Here is a 22,121-nt window from a genome sequence, read left to right on the forward strand (position 1 = left end):
TATGGAGTTTTATCTCAACGCTGTGCTCCCAAATGCTCACAGAGACTTCTTAGGAGAGTCATTGGTGTAATTGTACTGCATCTTGTTTTTTTCCAAGTTCAACTGATCTTATTTTATGAATGCAAAATGTCTTGTCCTGTCAACATTTTGCTCACTGGTAGCAGCCTATTTTCTGCCTATCCGAATCTTATGAAAGAACACACCTTAATTGCACTTGAGAAACCTGGCACTTCCAATATTGGAGGCAACACACAACTATCAGAATAGACTGATCCTGCATGAATCCATCCAATCCCCATTTATAGCCACCCAAACAGGCGGCCATCAATGTATCTTAGAACAGCACCTTTCATTATTAAGCCATTTATTCAAAGAGGTACTTTCTTTGACTGGTCTGAATTTTCCATTTCTTTCCAAGATCTAAATATTACAAATACTACCAATATTCATAATATTCTCCTGCTTATGGCCCTGTATGACAAAGATGTTCACTGTGGACTGAGCATGTTTTTAAAAGCCTGTAAGTCTGATCTGCAAAGCAAATTTACCGGATGCAAGCAGATGCAAAAGCCAGGTTAAGAACCTAAGAAAGACTCTGCTGGGCCAGACCAAACCTTACAGTCTAGTAACCAACCACACATCAGTGAGGAGTCCAGAAGTGAGATACAGGCAGACTGATACTCCTTCCCGCTTATACTGAGATAATGCTATTGGTAATGAACATCTGGTCCTGTGCATAATATATAACTCTCATAACTACTAATTATTCATAATTATGTCCTGACATAGTTATTGTCAGGATCTGCGCAAGCTAGAAATTAAAGCTTAATTAAATGTAGACTAGTGATGCATAGCTGATAGGGTTAAATGTTAGAATTGTTAATTGGAGGCCCGGTTGCTTGTTCATGCCATCAAAGTTAGGAGAGAAGGGGGAGGAAGCTGCCCGAGCCAGGCGCTGCCATTATTTCTGCAGAGGCCCCAGCAAGGTCAAGCAACCGTGAGACCAGGAGAAAGGTGCGAGGAATTTCAAGTGGGAAAAGAAAGGGGGGGGGGAGGGGTTAAAAGGAAGGGTTTTGCTTAGAAATGCTTAGACTCAACAATTTATAGTTGCTGTGCATTTCTCTCAACAAAGAAATCTTTAATGGAACTAATTAGAGTCCAGAGGATTTACTGAACTTGGGAAATGAGTGTGCAGACTCTGACATTTATGGACATGATGCCTTTTAAGTGAAGCAGCATCCCTACATACATACAGCTCAAGTTGCACTCAGTTAATTCCAGGAAATACATTCACATTGTATTTCAAAGTTCTACAAACAACCATAAAATTGACACTTTTTTCCATTTAAAAAGTAGAATTGTATTAATAATTCTTGACAGCGGGATATGGATACCAAACTCAGACATAGGGTCTTTTCCTCGCTGGATTCTGAACAACAGAAAGAGCAATGGATCCTTCATCTCTCTTCCAGTGAAACCTTAAAAACAGCACCAAACAAAAAATAGAGAATGATATGTGGTATCTACTGTCAGAATTTCAATTATAGCATAAGCCACAGCATAGTACCCTTTAACCTTTTCCAACCTAGCTGCCTCCTAGATCTTAGCTGGGAATTCTAGGAGTCAGAATCTGGACACATCTGGAGGTACCACATTGGGGAAGGTTGGTCTAATGCAGTGTTTCTCATCCTTGGCAACCTGAAGATGTGTGGACTTCAACTGGCCGGCTGGGGAATTCTGGGAGTTGAAGTCCACACATCTACAGGTTGCCAAGGTTGAGAAACACTGATCTAATGAATGTAAAATCTGAATCCCCTAAAATACTGATGCCCTAGCCCATTAAAAATCATCCCATGCTATTTTTTTCAGTATGATTCCAAGAATTATTACCAGTTAATAAGAAGCTTAGTATTATTATGAGGATGCTACATGTTTTATAGTGTAACCCCAAACTGCTCCTCCTCCTGCAAATTTAATTACAAGTAATTGAAACAATAAAACCAAGTAATTCGGGAGTTCTGGGAAAATATCATCACTTTAATTACATAGAAAGTTGCCAAAAGATATGGAAACATTATATTACAATAATTAGAGTAAATTCCCATAACAAAGGATGAATGAATCTTATCAGGAGGCTTGGCTGAATTAAATATTTAGCTAGATTCAACTCAGTTTGATTTAACTGTGATCTCAGTGTTAATTCTCAATCCCTGCAATTACCTCTACCAACATCAAAACATATTCAGTAGACTACCACTATATGTGTGTCTTGGGCTAGTTTCAAAAGCCTAAAACAAGGAATAGAACCAGGAGGAGGTATCTCAAGAATCAGATTCTGTGCCATCAAGCCCCACAGTAATGCTGAACCAGCAATCTGTCTCATCATTTCTGCCCTGGACCAGGAGTCTCCTCCACTCAAGGCCTTGGGAATGTCAACATCAGAAGATAGGCCTTCAGTAGTAAGAGATTTGCTGACTTGTACCAAATCACAGAGGGGACATGGTGGCGCAGTGGCTTAATGACGCTGAAAGTTGCCGGCCAGAAATGGTCGACGCTTCAGCGGTTCGAGTCCAGCCTTCGCGTTAACAGGGTGAGCTCCTGTTTCCTCCCCAGTTCCTGTCAACCCAACAGTTCGAAAACTCACGTGAGTAGATAAATGGGTACTCTCACTCCGGTGGGAGGAAAAATGCTGGCGGCACCTTGCAAAAGGAGTCAGGGCAGTTGCCGGTAAGCGTGAAACTGCGCTTGCCCGAAAAGGGCGCAAAGCAACGGAAACCCCGCCTCCTGCGCTCGCCAGCTGGGCTCTGCTCTAGGAAGGAGGCTCTGGCAAACCACTTCCGAAACGCCTTGCCTTGAAAACTGCAAGGACTCGTCCAAGCAGTCACTGCAGAGTCGGTAACGACTGAGCGCAGATAAAAAAAAAAAAAAAAACCAAATCACAGCTGGATCTTGCAGGACTGCTCAAGAGTAACCTGCTTAACTCAGACAAAGACTATTGTTCATTAGAGCAGGACAATATGTAAACAATTCATGGTATAGAAAATATAAGTGACAGAGCCTCATTTGGGACTTGTATGTCCTGGATGTACATAGTGTTCATAGACTGCCTCTTTTTTCAATGATACCATTATATGCTTCCCAATTAAGTAGTTAGAGATAAAAATCATCTTGAAGAATCAAGCTTAGGTTGATAGCACAGAACTGGTATTTCAGGAGACTAAAAAGCCAGCACAAATTATTTTGATGGAGTTTATTCCCAAAAAGAATAACATATATTGGACTTGACTCATGGCACATTTGCCAAAGATAAATCAGTGCTTAGTTGATCTGGAGGAAAAAAGAACTTTCACAGATCATTTTAATATTATAGCTATTTCTGAAAGATAGCTATTTAATCAGCTTCAGCCAAAAAAAAAAAAAAAGCACCAAAAGAGGATTGGCCAATTCATGGGCTTCCAGATTTTGCTAAACTTAACTTTTGGCCACTTTTGCCATTGGTCATGCTAAGTAGTTATACTGTGAATTGTAGGTCATCTATGCCTGGAAAGCCACAAATTTAAAGCCACAAATTCTGCAACCCTGCACAGAGATTATGTAGACTAGACCAAGTCTAGCATTAGAGATTGGCAACCTTTGGCATTTACTGTGGGCCAAAGAGACTAAGTCCTTTCTGTTTATTACCAAAGTTATCTTCCCTCCCCATTCCAAAACATTGCTGAATTGGGCAGCAATAACAAAGAGTGTCATTGGTGAATAGTGCTGCTACATCTGGCATTTAAGTTCTCTGAGAACATCCCAGGGTACACTTTGGAGCAGTGTTTGTCAAACTTAGCAACTTTAAGATGTGTAGACTTCAACTCCCAGAATTCCCCCAGCCAGCATGCTGGCTGCGGAATACTGGGAGTTGAAGTCTACACATCTTCAAGCTGCCAAGGTTGAGAAACACTGCTTTGAAGCATTGTTCCACAGCAACACCTCATTAGGAGCTCAAAGCACTGTGAGCAGTTAAAATGGCAAGGACAGCAGCAGAAGCAGCAATGCTTGTTGGTGAGAGCAGGGATTTAGGGAGGTACTGGAACCTAGTTCAACAAGTCAAGGGAAGGAAAGCAGATGAAATGAAAGAGCTTGGCTCGGCCTTCACATCTTTCAGGGATGGAGGATGCTTTAGCTAGCAAAGAGCTACAGTAGCTTTGCTTGTGCTAGGACAGAGCTATACGACCTTGGGGAGCATCACTGTGCTGAAGGTCTCAGTTAGGAAGACTGTTGAAGTTCCTGCCAAACCTGGTGCTGAACTGGATAGAGTGATAATCTACAGAACCTTATACATTAGAAATGTGTTAGTCTGCACCTGAAGGCTGCTCATTTTAATATTACAGTAATAGAAAATGGAAAGGGCAATGATGCAGAAATAGCTGAGAGTATAAAAATGCATTAGTCAAATGTGGATAACAATGGGTAGATGATAATATTTTACTTACTTAGTCTGCACTGGGACAAGAAGGCTGTCTCCAGTCCTTAAAGTCAGGATTTTACTATCAATAGTAACAAAAGATGTGCCTTCCTAAAATGATGGGGGAAAAGAGGCAGACTTTTAATTCCTTCTGGATTTAAAATAGACAGGGAGTTGTAATTTAAAATTTAAATTTAAAAATTCATCAGCATATCTTTATAAACAAATCTTGCCCATCTCTTATTCATCTTTGCTCCACTTCATCAACTACAGTAGGCTAATCGTACATACACAATTAAGCTGGTTGCTTGGCAACACAGACACATTCTTACTCCTTTCCTCAATGACTACTGCTTACAAGCATGTGGAGAAAAAGTTGGGAAAAAACGCTAGTACATTTGTTAGTATATTTCTGTCAGTCTACTACAACATTAAATACTTCCTTTCCTCTTTGGGATGCTCTTATAATTTTTAAATTTGAAGAAAACAACCCAAACAAATCAAAAGATTAAGTACAATCCCCTAAGCCCCATGATAAAAAAAGATATCTCTATTAACCAGCACTGAAGAAGAGTGAGCAGAAACAATCAAGCCAGGTGACTCACTAATAAACTAAGTTTGCAATACACGGATTGATTGGTCTGCCTGAAAATAGAAGACTTGCTGGAGGTATTATTTCCCTCTCTCAATTTCTTTTTCTGCATTTCTCATCTGATATTTGAAAAGCTTTCCAAGACTAAAAGAATGGTTCTCTAAGCCTACAGGGATGATGCAGACATTACTAAGGGGGAACCATTAGTGGTGAAAAAGGCTATCTCTGTCTCATCAGAGAGATGTGTGTGACCTAATTCACTTCTGCAAGAATTAAAAGAAGTCTGGTCTGAAGAGAGCTATACAGTACCTGAATGGAAGGAGGGTCGTCATCAGTAGATGAACTCAGGCCCCTGCAAGCATTCAGAGAGGCACACTGTGTCTGGCTGCCATCTCTTTTTCTTACTTTTTGTAGGACAATTATCTTCCTTCAAAAAGAAAGAGCTGATTGCACATGCAATGCAGTAGCCTTCAGACCTCCTATTTCCCATTTTGGTTTCTCAAAGAGTCTTGCAGTCACTTATAGGTTGCTGGTTCAGAGCCAAAGTTGGCGGTCATCAAGCAGGGGAACTAAACTACTTTAGAAGACTGCAACCATCTTGAGTCAAGCACAACTACTCATGGATGATTTTAGTTTTGCAGTAGCTTTTCTAGCTAACTCCTTCTTTTGCCAAGTTTTCTAGCTTCTGACTCCATTTGTTATTTTATTGTTGTTATTATTACTATTACTATTTTAGAGAACTGTTCTTAGGCAGACAAGGATGACCTTTCTGGCCCTAAGGGCCTCATTCAAAATTAGGGCATGTGGAAGGGGAAAACCTGTGAGTATGCCTATGTACTTACCCCAGGTAGACAAACCATGCAAGTACACCCATATTTTAATGCACATCAGGATACACAAGGTTACTAAGAGTGGGAAAGGGGAGGAATAGGTTTCGCTGTATGAGTTGGAAAACTCAAAAAGTGGCCAAGGGCTGCAGGTGAGTAACACGCCACAGGGTCCCCGCTTTTTGTGCAAAAAGCCATTCTAATTCTTTATAACACAACACAATTTTGGAAAGAAATTATGTAAATGCACCCAGGACTCTGTCCATCTGCCTATTTGTTAGCAGGATAACTCTCTGGAAGCAGAACAGAATAGGATCAAATTTGGTGTGGCATGAGAATCCAACTAAAGAATGTTCATGTTAAAAAATGGGCCACATCTGGCCAAGGACTGTGATGAAAAATCCATAAAAAAAACTCTCTCCAATGCCCCCTTGTGGAAGAGCAGTGGGAAACACTTCAGAATGCTGCCAATTGTTCCCTTCTAAAGCCCCCACTTCCTTCGGGTCACATGACCCAAAATGGAGCAGCCATTAAGGGATTGGAAAGAATTCTAGAAGCCGAGCTTGGTGTGCTTTCCCTACCATGTTATTTTTCCAAGCCAATGGAAGGTTGGAAAGACATGATATAAAATTGCTTAGGACTGTCCCTGTCCTTCAGCAGGATAAGTCTCCAAAAGTGGAAATGAATTAGATGAAATTTGGTAGGGTGGGGGAAGCTGGAATTAAAAAATCCTGAAAAAATGTTCCCCAATGCATCCCTATGAGAAAGGCAGCAGCTGGGAAGGTTACTGACTGCTCCAGTCTAATGTTGCCCCTCTCTCTTCCTTCTCAGACATATGACCAAGAACGGACAGAAACTATGAAAGAGAGGCAACTGAGGCAGGACACTGATGAGTAATAGGTGCAACAAATTTCATGTCAGTACAGTTTTCTGCTGACTCAGAAATGGGTAGATGCAGAAAAAGCCCAATTTTTTTTTTTAAATCAAGCGAGGAAACATCCAGAGTTTCTAGTTAATTTTCAATAATGTTTTGAAATATTTTTTTTTTAAAAAGAGGAAAATAAAGTTTGCCACAACAGATTACTGATTGAGGGCTGAAATCCCAGTGGTAAAACAAAAGCCGTAATATAATTAAAAGGAAAATAACTATAGGTGTTTATCTAGAATATATGGATGGTTCTGGCAGAAGGATCACTATGAAGGATTATTTCTTTGTAGTGACCCACCATTCCTCTGTAACCAAGAATCCCAGGGAAGGATCAATAAGATCAGTGCATATTGGTTCTGAAGGTTTGTTTTTTATACAACACTGTACATAATGAGTAAGAAATAAAGTAAATATCATATACCATCTGCCATATCCATATATCTGCATTCCTTCCTCCCTCTTCAGTTATTCCTGGTCCAAATATTATAACCTAGGAAACAACCAAAAATATGTTCTTTTTTATTTTAAGGTTATGTTTTTTTTAAGCCAAAACTATTTTGATACATCTGGACTGTGGTCAGATAACTGATCTATGGATTTTTTGATTTTACCTTCAGAGGCTGTAAAACTCTTCCCTCTTAGTTTTTAGAAGATCTTGAAATAAAGTTTTATTTCACTGGGCATTCAACCCCTAGCTAAGTTTTATTGGCATCCTTTGTGGTAGATTATTGATTTACTATTTGATTTACTACTACTGATGTTTTTATAATTTGATTTATTACTATTGCTTTTAAAATTTTAACATTTTGCCCACAGTCTTTTCATTTGAGCAGGCTATAAAAACTAGTGAATGAATATTTAGGAAATGTGCTTGCAAAAATTATATACTCTAGGAAAAGCAAATAAAATATAAAAATATTTGTGGGGTGGTATCATCCATATACTGATGATACTCAACTTTACATTGCCACCTTAGGCCGCAGGGGAGATGCAACTGATTTTTTATCCCAGTGCCTTGAGCCTTTCAAGGTCTAGATGAAGCTGAATCCTATCAAAGCTCTGTATTGACACTGTGTTGTCTCTGGACTGGCAGACACTATCCTGAAGGAGCAGGTTTACAATCTGGGCATCCTTCTCAATACATGGCTCCTGAAGGTACAGCAGGTAGAAGCTGTAGCTAGAGAGGCTTTTGCCCAGCCTAGCTTGGTACATCATTTGCAATCTTACCTGATACAAGAGGATCTCATTACAGCAACACATGCCTTCATTACCACCTATTTAGATTATTGCAATGTGCTTTATCTGGGGCTACCTTTAAAGAACACTCAGAAGCTGCATTGAGTCCAAAATGCAGTGGCCAGTGTGCTAACTGGCACTCATCCCTGGGAACGTTGCAATATGCCACAGCATTGCCAATGTGCTGGTTATAGGTTAGTTTCTGAGTGCAATTTTACATACATACATACATAAATTGCTGGTTTTGATCTATAACGTCCTTTATGGCTTATGGCTTAGCACCTGGATACTTATAGGACCACTTGCTCCAACCAGAATTGGGCCAACCTATCAGGTCATCTAGAGAAAACTACTCCCACTTCCCCACTTTTAGGTAAGAAAGAAGCCAGGAGGTGCTGCTTCTTGGTTGCAGCACCAGAAGTCTCCTTGCACAGTTCAGGCTAGCATCATCCTTGATTGCATTCAGAAAGATGCTGAAGACTGAGCTGTTTCAGATTGCAAATTCTAACCCATATAGTTTATTTTTCTTGACTTGCTATTTTTTATTGTTATTGGAATTAGAAAATGAGCAAATCAACAGTTGATAGATGTGCCCATTTCTAGCTATATATAGACCAGTGGAAGGAGAGGATCAGTAGGGGGAGTCTGGAGGTTAGATTGCACATAAAGGTTAGTACTTAAGGTTTAACTACCAGTAGGCAGAAAGATACATAATGTTAAGTGTCATGGGAAGATAACAGATTGTCAGTTTTCTTCCGGGAAATAAACTTTTGCCATGAGTACCAAAATCTACAAGTAATATCTACTACTTGTAGATATTATGCACCTAGACTATAGTGTGTATAGTGCAACACTTCAAACAGCAAAATATCTTCACAGCAAAATGTTTTGGTCAAGATAAATCTCTCAACAGATATCATTTCTTCAGTTAAAAGAGAATCTCATTTGATCCCTCTAGTTCAGAATTAAGAGTTGATTTTTTAACCTCTGTTTCAAAGTTGTCTCCAAAAAGACTCAAGGATTTTTTCTGAGCTATATCTTCTTGGTAATCATTCATCCAGCCTTGCAAAGAAAAGGGATCCATGACTGTGATATCATTTAGTGGGAAAGGAATGGCTCTTAAGATTTCATCTACAAACAAATCAAAAACAAAGAGAGAACAAAGTTATTGAAAAGACAGTGTTTGATACCATAACTTTTTTATTTTAGAAGATTCAAACATATGAAAAGAAATTTGAAACAGAGTAGACTTGTTCAGTGTTCTTCCAGAATGTAAGACAAGAAATATGTGTACATTACAAGGAAGCAGATTTCAATTTCAACTGGACATCAGGAAGACTTGCCTAACAGTAAGAGCTGTTCAACAATGAAGTAGATTGCATCGGCTGAGCCCTTCCTCACTCTGGTATTTAAACAGAGACTGAGTAACCCTCTATTTGGAATGCTGTAATAGTGGGTTCCAGCATAGGGCAGGGGGTTGGTCTAGACAACCTCGATGTTTCCTTCCAACTATTTTTCCAACTCTGCAACTTTTTATATAGTATAGCTCTGGGAAACTGAATGGGTTGAAGGATTAAATATTATTCCCCAAGACTTGCTACTCTAGATACTGCTATACACAAACTGGATTTCTCTTATGGCTGCAGTGCAATTAAAAAACAACAATGGATGATTATGTATGCTTAATGGAGTGTTTCTCAACCTTGGCATGGGGAATTCTGGAAGCTGAAGTCCACACATCTTCAAGCTGCCAAGGTTGAGAAACACTAGCTTAATGTTAAACATAGTGAGTCTTATTTCTGAGTTATTTATATTGCTTATAAGCTGCTTGGGAAGGACTGTTACAAATCTTGTGCTGGAGCTGACTCATACCAACTCGGGAGAGCGGATCGTTAAATTTTCAGGAATTTTGTGAACCAATTGAGAGCTGAACTGAGCCCCAACACCTACCTATGTAAATAAGTATTTGCTTTTAACTGGTTTCACCAACATTATGACAGTAGAGAATCCTGTCCACTCTCTCTGTGCCTTGTATACAGTATTTATAACAGATCTCCCATCCATTGTTCCCTTGTTCACTTTTGGGGGAAAAAACTCCCTTCAAACATTTTAAATTATCATGCTGCGTAATATAGCTCATTTCCATACTCTCCTACGCTACTCAGCAACATTTTGGAGGCTCTGTGGAACAGAAGTAATTATCACACTTTTAAATGCAATGCACTATATCTTCAGTTTGTATTCAAGATGTCTGAAAGACCAGCAGGCATTTCAAATTCTCTTCTGAAATTTTCTGATCTGTGCCCTGTGAAATTAACTGCAACATTCAGTTAAGAGCAAAGATAAAATCCCTGTTCCCACCCACATTTTATTCCTCAAAAGCCATGGGGTGCTTTTATAATATGTCTTTGGGGTGCTTTTTCAATAATGGCCCAAACAAGTTGCAGAAAAATATTGTGCATCTCAGTGGTATCCCAAATGTTCATTAAGAACATCCACTTCTAATTTCAGAAGTATAATTGGTTGGGGGTGGGAGGCAATGATGATATTGTATTTGTTTTCAGCTTATTTTTTATTTATTTTTATTTATTGATCATATTTATATAATTGCTCATCTCACAAAACAGTGACTCTGGGTGGTGTACAACACTTGATTTAAAAAAAATACATATAAAACAATCATTAAAACTATGAAAGTTATGAAAATACAACAACAGGAGAGGATGATGTTATTGCAAAGTTTCTAGTATTATGGTGTAATAATGCTGCATAATTGCCACAACTTGTTTTTCCTGGGATAATGTCTTGAACAATATGTTAGATGAAGGAGGTTGGTGGCTGAAAACTGATGAAGGTAAAGTGAAAACCAGTTTATACTGGTAAATTATCATGTAGGTTAGGACACATAGGACAAAAAGTTGTGATTCGCCCAATACTGCCCACAGTGCACATCCAATAAATCAAACATCAACAAACTTTTCTGCTGCTGGGCACACCCTCTCATTTTTACCATTTTTAATTTTTATTTATTCCAGGGGTGGGATGGAGTGGAGTGGGGTGGGGACTCTGCAAAAGCCTTTAAAGGAGTATTCTGCCAAACAAAATTCATCTTATGTACTTAGTTTTTATTTGTATTCTACAACTTATTATTTGTATTTTGTAATAAAACAATTAATTTGAAAAAAAATCATTTGCGGCATATTCCAAAGGGATTACAATCTAAAATAATTTACAGTGAAAATACAGAAGTGGGAGTTAAAGGACACAAAGGGCAGTTTATGTGTTTATTATGCCTACTTTGGCTTTGTTACGGTAAGAGGCAATAGGTGTATTTTTACTGTTTTAATGGAAGTTCCATATCTACCATATGTTCTTGTTTGACACAGTAGGGATTTTTCACTTTTTTGATTATTTATTATATGTTCATGAGCTTAAGAACTACACAGGCTTCGTGTATTTTAGCCCTTAATTCACAACAGAAATGACTCCATTATTGCTAACGGAGAGCTGAAGAAAAAATGCTGTCCTCATAACACCTGAGATTACTGTATATTGTTTTTTTCATAATCTCACCTGAGAAGAGGCCCAGTGAGACCGTGTACAAACAGTTATCTCCAAGAGGTCTTCTAATACTTCACCATGGGGAATGAACCATGGAAGATCTTTCATACATATTTACAGAAAGAAGTATCAGAGTGTGAAGAACATTTTTTTTTGCTTCTTTTGAAAAACTTTGTTCAAAAATGCAAAATTTCTGTTTTTCATTTTTAAAAAAAAAATCTGAAAGGCTCAAAGGGATTAAATTCATTCTTTCTGAAACTGTTCAGAATGAGGCTGACAAACAAAACATTGAACAAGTCCTTGCTCCATGTGGCTGGCAAAAGCAGATATAAACACCTGCTTTACAGCAAGCCAAGCCTTTGTTCCATCTATCACACTAATCTGGTGTTCTCCAAATGGGTCAGCATGCTGGCTGGAGTTGATGAGAACTGTTGCCCAGCCTTTCTGGAGGCAGCAGTACACTTGCTCAAGATGTTATGGAACAAAATTGGATACTTTTGCAAGCTAAGCATGCATTTTACCACTTGAAATATAGCTGTTTCCCAGAATTAAGCATGTACTTTCCAGCTCCCCAAAATTAATCTAGATTTTCTTAAATTGCTGAGGATGACAGGATCATATGGAAGACTGAGAACATGTGGAGTCCTTAGGGTCCTCTGAGCTTGGTTATTTTCTTGCAGATGTTTTGTTACCCATCTAGGTAACATCTTCAGTGCTAGATGGGTGTGGGGTTTGCTCTCTGTTTATATACAGTAGCTTGCCCTGTCAGTGTTGGTGGGGGAGTTGTTTTTTCCTTGTCTGAGTTGATAATTCTTTGCTTAGGTTACTGTTTACTGTTTGATTGTCTCTCTGGGGTTAATCCTGGTGTTAATCCCTGCTTCTCCTCTATTGATAGACTGAGAACATGTTGCGAGTGCTCTCACAATAGCAGCTGGGCAGGAAAGAAGCATGTTCATACACACAATGGCTACTGCAACTATATATTTATATCTTTGTTCTTTTGTTGGGGTTGTGGGGGGTCAGAAATAGTCACACTTTCAAACAAAGCACTAGGTGAAAACTGCCTGTCATTCTTATAGTCAGGTGGGGCAGAAAGTCTTCCAAACACAAAGGGAAGTATCTGGGGATACATTAACACTCCCCTGATACTCCTAGGTATTAACCTATACAGTCCATAATATTGTCACCTATCCAAGTATTAATTAAGATATTGGAAGAGAGATGTAGGAAGGTGGGACAATTCTGTGTCTCTAGAGTTTTACTTCAACTGATACATTCCTGGTAAGCTAGGGAGACCTTGCACTGTCTGTTTCCCTTCAGGCCAAATATATCTTTCTAAGGAGGTCCTTGGAAAAAGTGCAATGCTGAAAACCTCCTCAGAGAAATAGATGTTTACTGAAGTGTGAGAAGCACTCCCATGAGCAAATATCTACAAATATGGCCTGGCAGGAACCAAACACAAATGGGGAAACTGTTGGAGGAGTGCAGAGGTAATGGCTACTGTATAGCAGCAGCCTTCCCACTTCAAGTGGTGGATCTCTCTTGATTTCCCCCTGGATTTTCTCCTCATTAAATATTTTAGAACTGTAAATCTTAGTCTATTTCAAATCACTCCGAGGTCAATCAGCAGTTCCTAATTTATCCTTTGCTTCCCACTCCATGCCCAGTGTAGGAAACCCAGCATTATAGCATTCCCAAGAAATGGCTATCCAGCTTCTCTTTGAGGACCTGTGGTTAGAGAGAACCCATCACTCTCTTAAGATGAAGTTAAATTGATTGGTTGAGAAGGGAAGGTACAGAAAGGGAGTAAAAATGAAACCCATCCTCTCTGATGATGGATAGAAAAATCCAACTAGAATTTTTCAGGAATGGTATAATCACCGTTATTACAAATGTATGGAGCGTGTAGGGTTCCTCTGCCTTTTGGGACTCACATGTAATGATGATTGTGGCTTGGGACAACTGAGGATCCCAGTCTGCCTGCTGAGTTTAGCTTGGAAGTAATGAATCATTCTCCCTTTCTCTGGCACATATTTGGTTACCAAACAGAGAAAAAAAGTAACTTTTCACTTGCAATATTAATTTCATTTAGAGGAGTATTAAAAGAGACTAAGGATAGGAGTGCAAGAAAAGTAAAATTAGTTAAGCTTTAAAATTATTATTGTTTGCTGGATGAAAAATTATTTTAGTTCCAAAGTCATTTTACATCACCTGGTTTGGGTTTTCCAGTTTGATACTGCACTGAACTGAAAAATCTGAAATAACAAAGGTTCAGTAATTCTAAAATCCATCTGTTCCCCTAACATTAGATTATATGGAGAGAAACCATTTAACTAACAGTAGTCCTTTGATGGATGAAATTATTATTACAGTATAGTTATTCATATTCAAGCTTCAAGGAGACCTGCCATGCTCACTTCCAAGTTGTTCCATGTTAATCTTTCTCTGTATTTTCTCCAATTTCCCCAATACAGTCAACTTTTTGTATCCAATGAGCATGCTCAGTCCTCAACAGGGTACTTTGGGATTTCTCTTCCTGGTCTTTTGCCCATTAAGTATTATATTTTGACAAAACCAGGATTCGTCCAAGCATATAGATACCACCTTCTAGAATATCTCTGGTGCCATATAGACTATCTAAGGACAAGCTCTCAAAGAACTGATACTGGTATTCTATGATGATATAGTCCAAGCACTTTACTAGTGTGGTTGTAGAATTTAAATGAGGAGTATAGAAAAGGGGGTAGCACTGAATATAGAATTAGGAACAAAATAAATGCACATATTGTTCACACCCATTCACACCCATCATATATGGTCATTCAGAGCACAGCTGGACAAGATCATTGGGAAATAAAACTTCATCCCTCTCATTCTAATAATCCTGAAACATCAAACTACTTTAAAACAAGTGCCAATATTATTATAACAGTTAGCTCTAATATACAGTAATGCTGTAAATCAAGTCCAACTGTTAATTCTGTATAATGAAGGAGTCTTGGCTCTGCGATAGATGATCTCAAAAAGTTTGTGCAAGGAGGAACCTGATTAGCACTTGGACCACCAGGAAGTCCCAGAGAAATTCCAGGAAAAATCATCCTGGGAGAAGGCAATGACCAACCATTTCTCTAGTTGCGAAGAAAGCCACATAGACCTTCCCAAAAAGCCCCAGGAATCAAGCTCAACCTGAAGAAGACTTACTCTTGAATTATTGGGATAAGTTGTACACCAAGATCCTCACAGTAAAACCATCTTTCAAAAAGGACATCTGTTGATTCTCCAACATAGTATCTGAGAAGAGAAAAAAAGAAATTAGATTTCTTAATAAATATATGACATCTTTATCATATAAAAGAGAAGGCAATTTACTTTTAAAAATAATGTGATATGTTACGAACATGAAAAAAAGAGTGTATAATGCTTTGAATTTAATTCGAACATACCTGAAAAGATGGAAAAACTGAACATGTGATGTCAAATGAGATTAAACGTATTAGAAGACCATAGTTATATGGCAGCATATTCATGATCTCAAGAATGAATGTTTTTCATCATGGCACGAAGTAGGATAATTTCCCCCAAAGAAGTGACAGGTGGGAGAGGATTATGAATCCTTCTCTCTCTAGTTCCATTAAAATCAAAAAGACTTGATTAGATGATGTTTTGTGCCACCACATATACCTTCCTTTAGTTCAGCATTGATAAAAACTACACACAGAGAGGAAATGTGCCATTTTCTCCAGTAGTGGATTTCTGAATGTTTGAAGCCCTGTGATGTCCATCAATGCCTGAACGCTTGTAGTGGGAGAAAGACAATAAACTCCAAACATCCAAATAAGCTCCATCCAATTGTATACAACAAGGGACCCAGATCCACTAATACTTTATGGTTCTCAGAGTTTTGGTTACATGCAGAACTTCTTTTGTTGAATTAAACATACAATACACAAAACTTGGTTCTGTAGACCCAAGACTCTACAAAGAAGTGAGAGCATTTCCCACATTATAGTACTGTCCATGTGCACATATAATTTATTTGTGGAGGTAAATATTTTATATTTTTTTCAACTCTAACCCCTGTCACAGTGGCTTATAACGATTGACAACAAAATGACATCTCACCGGAGTCCATCAGTTTCTGTTTTTAATCTTCTCCTTTCAATTACCAATCCCACAGTGTCTGCATACCTTTGTGGAGAATGTGGAATCCTGGCTGGTAAAAGAAACATCTAGGATAAAAATGAAAGTTGAAACATGTAGCAATAGCAGGAGGTTTGATTACGTCTTCTCTGACTTCTCAATTGGTCTTTGTTCTCCCATCCTGATGGGAGTGGAATGCCCTGAGTCAGTGAACAAGAGTTTGGCAACAGGAGGAGATGTAATGGAAAGAAGGAACAACCTTGAGGAACAGCAGGAAGAGCTGCTACCAAGATAACAGTCAGATAAAAGAAATCCAAGTCTGGGGCAGACAAGACCTTCCTCCCTAGTTCTCACAAAGATAAAGAGAGGGAAGGGGGAACACCATTCAAACTTGCAAGATTCTGTTACTGTAACCTTATAGTAAAAGTAGTATTAGCATTCATGACTTTGGTGTGATCTACCTTGAAAGGCTAACAGGATGAGACAAAGAAGAGAGGAATCATGAATTCTGTCAGACTTACATGCTGTCAGGGGAATGAAAAGTTTATGACTTGAATAATTGCTGGCTGAAAGGGCTGTGTCCTGACAGCTGTAGATTGCCCATTGTGTAGGACTAAATGACTGCTTCCTACTGAGCAAGCAGACCCTGTACAGAAAATGTAGGAGGAATGTAAGATACAGTTATGAGGAAGAAAACTCAGTAAGTGAGCTAACAGGATTTTAGCAAAGGAGTTGAAATCCTACCAAATTTTCATTCTAAGTACTATAGACAACGGATATTAGCTTAACATGAGAGCCTAAGAAAGGAGCAAAAAGAAATAAATGCTTTTCTAATGGTTGTGCCTTAAGAAACAGAAGTGAAGATAGACTTGACTCTATAATGGTGACTTTCAGTGCTTTGACATGTTTGCATTCATTCATGAAAATAATCTGGCATATATTACAAAAGTTACAAGCTTGTAGCAATGCTTGAAGAAAAGATATGAGAGTTGTAGGAAAGAATGGTCATATCCCATAGTACGAGAAAGGAAAAGATTTATTAGTGCAAGCAAAAGAGACACTGCAGCAAAAGCTAACAGTAGAAGCAACTCTACATAAGGAAAAGGAGCAGAGTTGTCAAAGAGTAACAGCTAAAAACAAAAGATATAAAAGATATTCTGCCAACTGGTACTCAGGAAAAGTTTTCAGGATATTGCAGAGAAAATAGACTTTGAGCCTTTGAGGAAAAAAGAGACACTGCTGAACAGGAGACAGGAGGGTAGATCCTTGAATACCTGCACCTTGGAAGATGACAAAGAGAAAGACAGCAGTAATTTGCAACTCATGAGGAACAGGAAAAACATTCTACTGTCCTCATCCATAAGCTTTTAAAGGTGTCTAGTAGGCCCATGGATTACAGTTATGACAGAATAACTTCCAGGACTTATTCCTTCCTACTAACCCAAGTGGGGGGAAACATATTGCCACAGCAACTACAACAAAGGCATCAAGGAGTTAGAAATTAACACTGTGGTTGCTCAAGAGATGTTCTCATTCATCCTGCTGACCATGGAAGAAGAAGTGAAAGAAAAGAATACAGTAGGTCAGGGTTCCTCAACCTTGGTGACATGAAGATGTGTGGACTACAACTCCCAGAATTCCCCAGCCATCATGGCTGGCTGGGGAATTCTGGGAGTTGAAGTCCACACATCTTCAAGTCGCCAAGGTTGAGGAACCCTGCAGTAGGTGAATAACTGGCCTTGGAAATGGTATCAGTGGGAAAAAATGGTTTCTGGAATCATATTGAATTATGTAGCTGACAGACTACTGGCATGAAATGTGGTTGTATCTCATAAGTACTAGTAAAACGCCATTGCCTGGGAAGGCTTTAAAATGAAAACTGAGGGGATTCAGGAATCCTGTAGACCAAATCTGTGAAGTAACGACCTCAAATAAGACTTGTGCACTTTACAAGGAAGTGGGAATATCCCTGTAATGTGGCCTAATAAAGTATCCAGTATCTGCAATGAATTCAAATGAATACGCTTGATGGACTATTGTAAAAATTCCAATAAGAAAAGAAAATGGAGGAAAACATAAGCCTACATGGCTCCTCAAAAAGTTTAGTGAAGATGTGAAAATAAAAAAGGACAAATGTAGGAGATGGAAAGACTCAGGTCATCATGAAAGTATACATAAAGGTAGTGCAGAATTGTAGAGAGGGCATATGGGAAGCAAAAGGTCAGAATGAGCTAATAATAGCAAAAAAAAAAAAGAGGCTTCCTTGGATATATTTAAAAGAATTGCATCCTAGGGTACTATGGGAATTAATTGATGGTCTGGTGAACCTTTATCTATCTATCTGTCTGTCTGTCTGTCTGTCAAATTTGTCACCACCCATATCATGGAAACGACTCTGGGCAGTGTACAAAGTTAAAATCAATTAATATATATTATCTTTGCAGAATTGGTGAAGTTCAGATGATGGGAGGACAGAAAACACTGGTATCTTCAAAGAAGAGCGGGGTGGGAATCTGAGGACCTATAGACATATTAGATTGACATCAATAATTGGGAAGCTGTAGAACAATCATAATGAAATCAATCTATAAGCACCTAGAAAAAAGTGTGATAATGGCCAGAAGACAGCATGTCCAAATTATTCACCTAGGAAAAAGAAATTAAATCCACAGTATAGAATGAGGGATACCTGATGTCAGAGTTCACACACCAGGCATGGCAATAAATCTTAACTCTCCCATCAAGCCACAAGCAGTTGGACAAGATCAAAGAAGTAAGAACTATACAGATTTCAGCAAGGTATCTTTAAAGGTAGTCTGAGGTAAATACAGAAACTTGGAAACTGTAAAAAGAATTTCCCACCCTCATTTAAAGTGAGTTCATTGGGACAGAGTCTCTGAATAATTTGAAATGTTTCTTCCCAAATTTTTTGCTACCTGGCCTAAGTTGCTGTTTATGAGTTAAGCTGCCAATGGACTTGCCTTCTTTTTCTTGATTATTTATGTCTGCTCTCCCTTTCATTCTTCTCCCAGCCTCCTCAAAATCTCTCAAATCTCCAGACATTCAACCTGAACTTGCTTATAGAAGTTTCACAGACATGACATGCCTAGATAAATTTCACACATACACACGCAGTTCTGCCTATTGAAGAACATACAGTAGAAATATGTATGTTTGCTCCAGTGGTTTAAATTTTAGGCCTTTTCTTCCCTCATGTTCAGGCAAGAGACTTCTCCCAACCTTGAGAGTCAGAAAAATCTCCTCAATGTTTATATAATGGTTCTGAATGACCTAAGTACTGGTTCTAGCTTTACTACCTTCAGCCCTTCTGTCTATCTTGGTAATAGCACTTGTGAAAAAGTTCTTGGAACAGCTGATTACAATGCGATGTGTCGTAATAATGGCAATAATAATAATACAGTCTCTAACATTGTTCAGGATTTTCATTTTTTTTTTCTTTTTTGCATGATGTGCTACTGAAGTGGGAAGTGGAAATCCTACCGAACTGTCTCATGTAATTATTAAAAAATTATTATATGAAAATAATATATACATAAACAGAGAAATACAACAATTACAGCCTGAGATTTGCTTGCTAGTTTATATACAAACCTATCTTTACCTCTCCTTCTTTAATGTGGATATCCTTGTGTTTTCCATTTTCTATTACCTTCAGGCACATGTCTCCCTGCAGCTGGTAAAACAACTGTGTAGGAAGGAGGAAAACGTTAAATTAAAAACATGTCAATATATCTCACACATTGTAGCATAGGTTCACACACTGGAGCTTTTATGGCTAAACCAAATATTATGGCTTCTGAAAATATTCTTTATACGAGGAACCTCCCTCGCCTTACTCTATCAAATGTTTGCATTCTGTATAATATCATGATAAGCCCACTGTGAACTTTTCTCAAGTTGTTGGTGTGACACAGTGTAATTCCTCAGAATCCTTTTTAATAGTGGATGCTTTATCAGGTTTCTGTAGCAAAATATGCAGCCTTGCAGTTTATAGTTCAAATAAGATTATACTCTTTCTGGAAGCATCTACAAGATGGGTCTTCCCTCAGGGCACCCATGTAGAGTTCAAATCCTTTTTTTTTTTTTTTCCTGCAGCAGCCTCGTGGTGGGCTGAGTGCCAGATAGGGGGAAGCAGCATATAATGCACATATTATTCTATAAATATATGGAATCAGAAGAAACTTGTTCTTTTACCTTTTGTCTTCATGCTAAATGCAATACATAAGACTTGTATATATAAAGTCATTTTTAGTAGTCCAGTGTAGTCTTTGCATATATGTTTGTTTTTCTCTCTAAATAATTTATTGAGATTATATTTATTTATAGCCAACTGAAGTGTAGCCAGCAACACACTTCACTGACGGAAAAGGAGGCAGGGCCAGTAACCGAATTATTGTACTCGAATAACTCCCTTGAAGAATATGTTTTGCTAGTTCTTCTATATCTTCAAGAGGGAGATGCCATGATGCATGAAAAGTTGATTATTATAAAATAATAAACTAGAATATATCTATGCTAATGCTGTTTTATGTTTTAATCTGTTTTATGCCAAGTTGAACTCCCCTTCCTAAAATGATCAGTTCAATCTGGGTACAGAAAATGATCAAACTGAGATTCCAGTGTACTATTTAGGGTGAGGCTTTTGGACTCAGTTTTAAATTTGCAGGGTAGATCCTTTCCAAAGAAAATGAGAATGTTTAATGTTTCCAAACTGAAATATCTTGCAATTTATGTCAAAGTGTCAAGCTCTAGGTGAGTTTGTGGTACAAATTCATTTCATTTAAGGAAGCAAGGCTTGGACAATGCCAAAGCTTCCTCTATGTTTAGAAGTAATGAATGAATAGAAATGTTTTATCTTATTTTTATTACAGATTATAAACTAGAATAATACATGGTATAAATCATACATTTTGCCTTCAAGGTGATTACATTTCAAGTCACAAAACTATAGCAGTATAATTAATCTATTATTGTATTTTAGTCATGTTTATATTTCTGTTGCAACAGGACCACAGGAACTAATAATCATAGTTCAAATCCTATTGTACTGTGCATAAATTCAGGAGAATGTGAGCCATTAAATAACTGCGAATATACCCACCTAAGCTTTTTCTGAATGTTATATACATGTCTTTTCAAAACTGAAATATGTGAAATTAAATTAATAAATTAGGACAACAACTTAACATTAACACAGAGATCATTGGAAGGAAATGGTCTATGAAGGAAGGATGAACTATATTGACTACAAGGAAAGAGGAACTTTTTTTCTTGTGGTGCCCCAACTGTACAACACTCTAAAAATGGGTGTGTCTGGTGCCAGCGCTTTAAATTTTTACAGTCAAGTGTAAACCTGTTTGTTTGCATGGATATTTTAATATAGTTCCTCTTAAACTTGCTGAGGTGAGCTACTTATGTTATTTGGCGCGTTTTATTGCTGTAGTTAATGGTTTTCTATTGTTTTATACTTTATTGTATTACGCTTTAATTTTTAATGAACATTGAATATTGGCCTTATATAAGATAGAGGCCTTTATAAAAATATTTCTTTATAAATAATACATTTATGATTTTCTTCCAGGATGAATGGAAGAATTAATGGATGCAACATTAATGGATATGTGAACACAGCTATTACTGAAAGCCAGCTGCTGCTCATTTGTGTTCCAGGTTTCCTGGAGAAATTTGAAAAAGGTAAGCTCGGTCAAACTATATGCGACTTGAGTAGTTGTGTCAATGTACTATTCCAGACCCTCATTTTAAATCAAACTACTGGAGGAATCAGTTCCTAAAGCAAACCAGGAGGAACCAGGTGGGGGCCTTTATCTCTTCTTGTATAAGCTATGTGATGTCCCTTGGATGTTGAATGCATTTATGGATAAATATATAAGGAATGCTTATGGTAATGTTAGTGGTGTATTAGTTGGAGACATGAATACACATGTACTTCTGTATTCAGATGATGCTGTGTTGTTGGCCAAGAAACTAAACTGTTTATACTAAATGTTAGACAGATTGTATGATACCAAGGTAGTCTGATAGGGAAAACAGAATGAACGATTGCAAGTTATAGATAAATGGTGAAAGACTAGACATGTAGATGAACTGTATACACTGGTAGGCCATTGACTAATAATGGAGAAATGGATGGAGAAATTTAAAAATGAACAAATGCTTGTAGAAAGGTGTTCTGTTGCAAGCAAGCAAGAATATTTGTCAAAAGCAAGCAAAATGACTGTGTATGAGAACATGATTCTGGCCACTTTGTTATACAGAAGGAAGAGTTGGCTTCTCATATCTCCTTTGGAGAAAGTAACATACTTTGAACCTAACCAATCTATTTTTTTTTTTGCCTATGAAGATTTC

General features: G+C 38.0%; 1 protein-coding gene across 2 annotated transcripts in view; it reads right to left on the reverse strand.

Moving 5' to 3' along the window:
- Window positions 1–347: 347 nt before the first annotated feature.
- HAAO (3-hydroxyanthranilate 3,4-dioxygenase) overlaps window positions 348–22,121 on the reverse strand; it is a 30,608-nt gene continuing 8,834 nt past the window's right edge. The window contains exons 3-10 of one of the 2 annotated variants that reach the window (XM_007442122.3): window positions 19,357–19,440; window positions 15,717–15,823; window positions 14,796–14,885; window positions 13,806–13,849; window positions 9,019–9,164; window positions 7,219–7,287; window positions 4,479–4,561; window positions 348–1,478 (exon numbers count right to left, since the gene is read on the reverse strand). In XM_007442122.3, coding sequence (XP_007442184.1) covers window positions 1,400–1,478; window positions 4,479–4,561; window positions 7,219–7,287; window positions 9,019–9,164; window positions 13,806–13,849; window positions 14,796–14,885; window positions 15,717–15,823; window positions 19,357–19,440 — 702 coding nt within the window. In that variant the 3' untranslated portion in view covers window positions 348–1,399. The remainder of the gene's footprint in view (window positions 1,479–4,478; window positions 4,562–7,218; window positions 7,288–9,018; window positions 9,165–13,805; window positions 13,850–14,795; window positions 14,886–15,716; window positions 15,824–19,356; window positions 19,441–22,121) is intronic. The other variant, XM_025175614.2, reaches the window with a different exon arrangement.

The sequence above is a fragment of the Python bivittatus genome, unplaced genomic scaffold, assembly GCF_059951505.1.
Source record: "Python bivittatus isolate LINGU-HERP-01145 unplaced genomic scaffold, Pbiv_v1 ctg000020_np1212, whole genome shotgun sequence".
NCBI classification, from domain to species: domain Eukaryota; kingdom Metazoa; phylum Chordata; class Lepidosauria; order Squamata; family Pythonidae; genus Python; species Python bivittatus.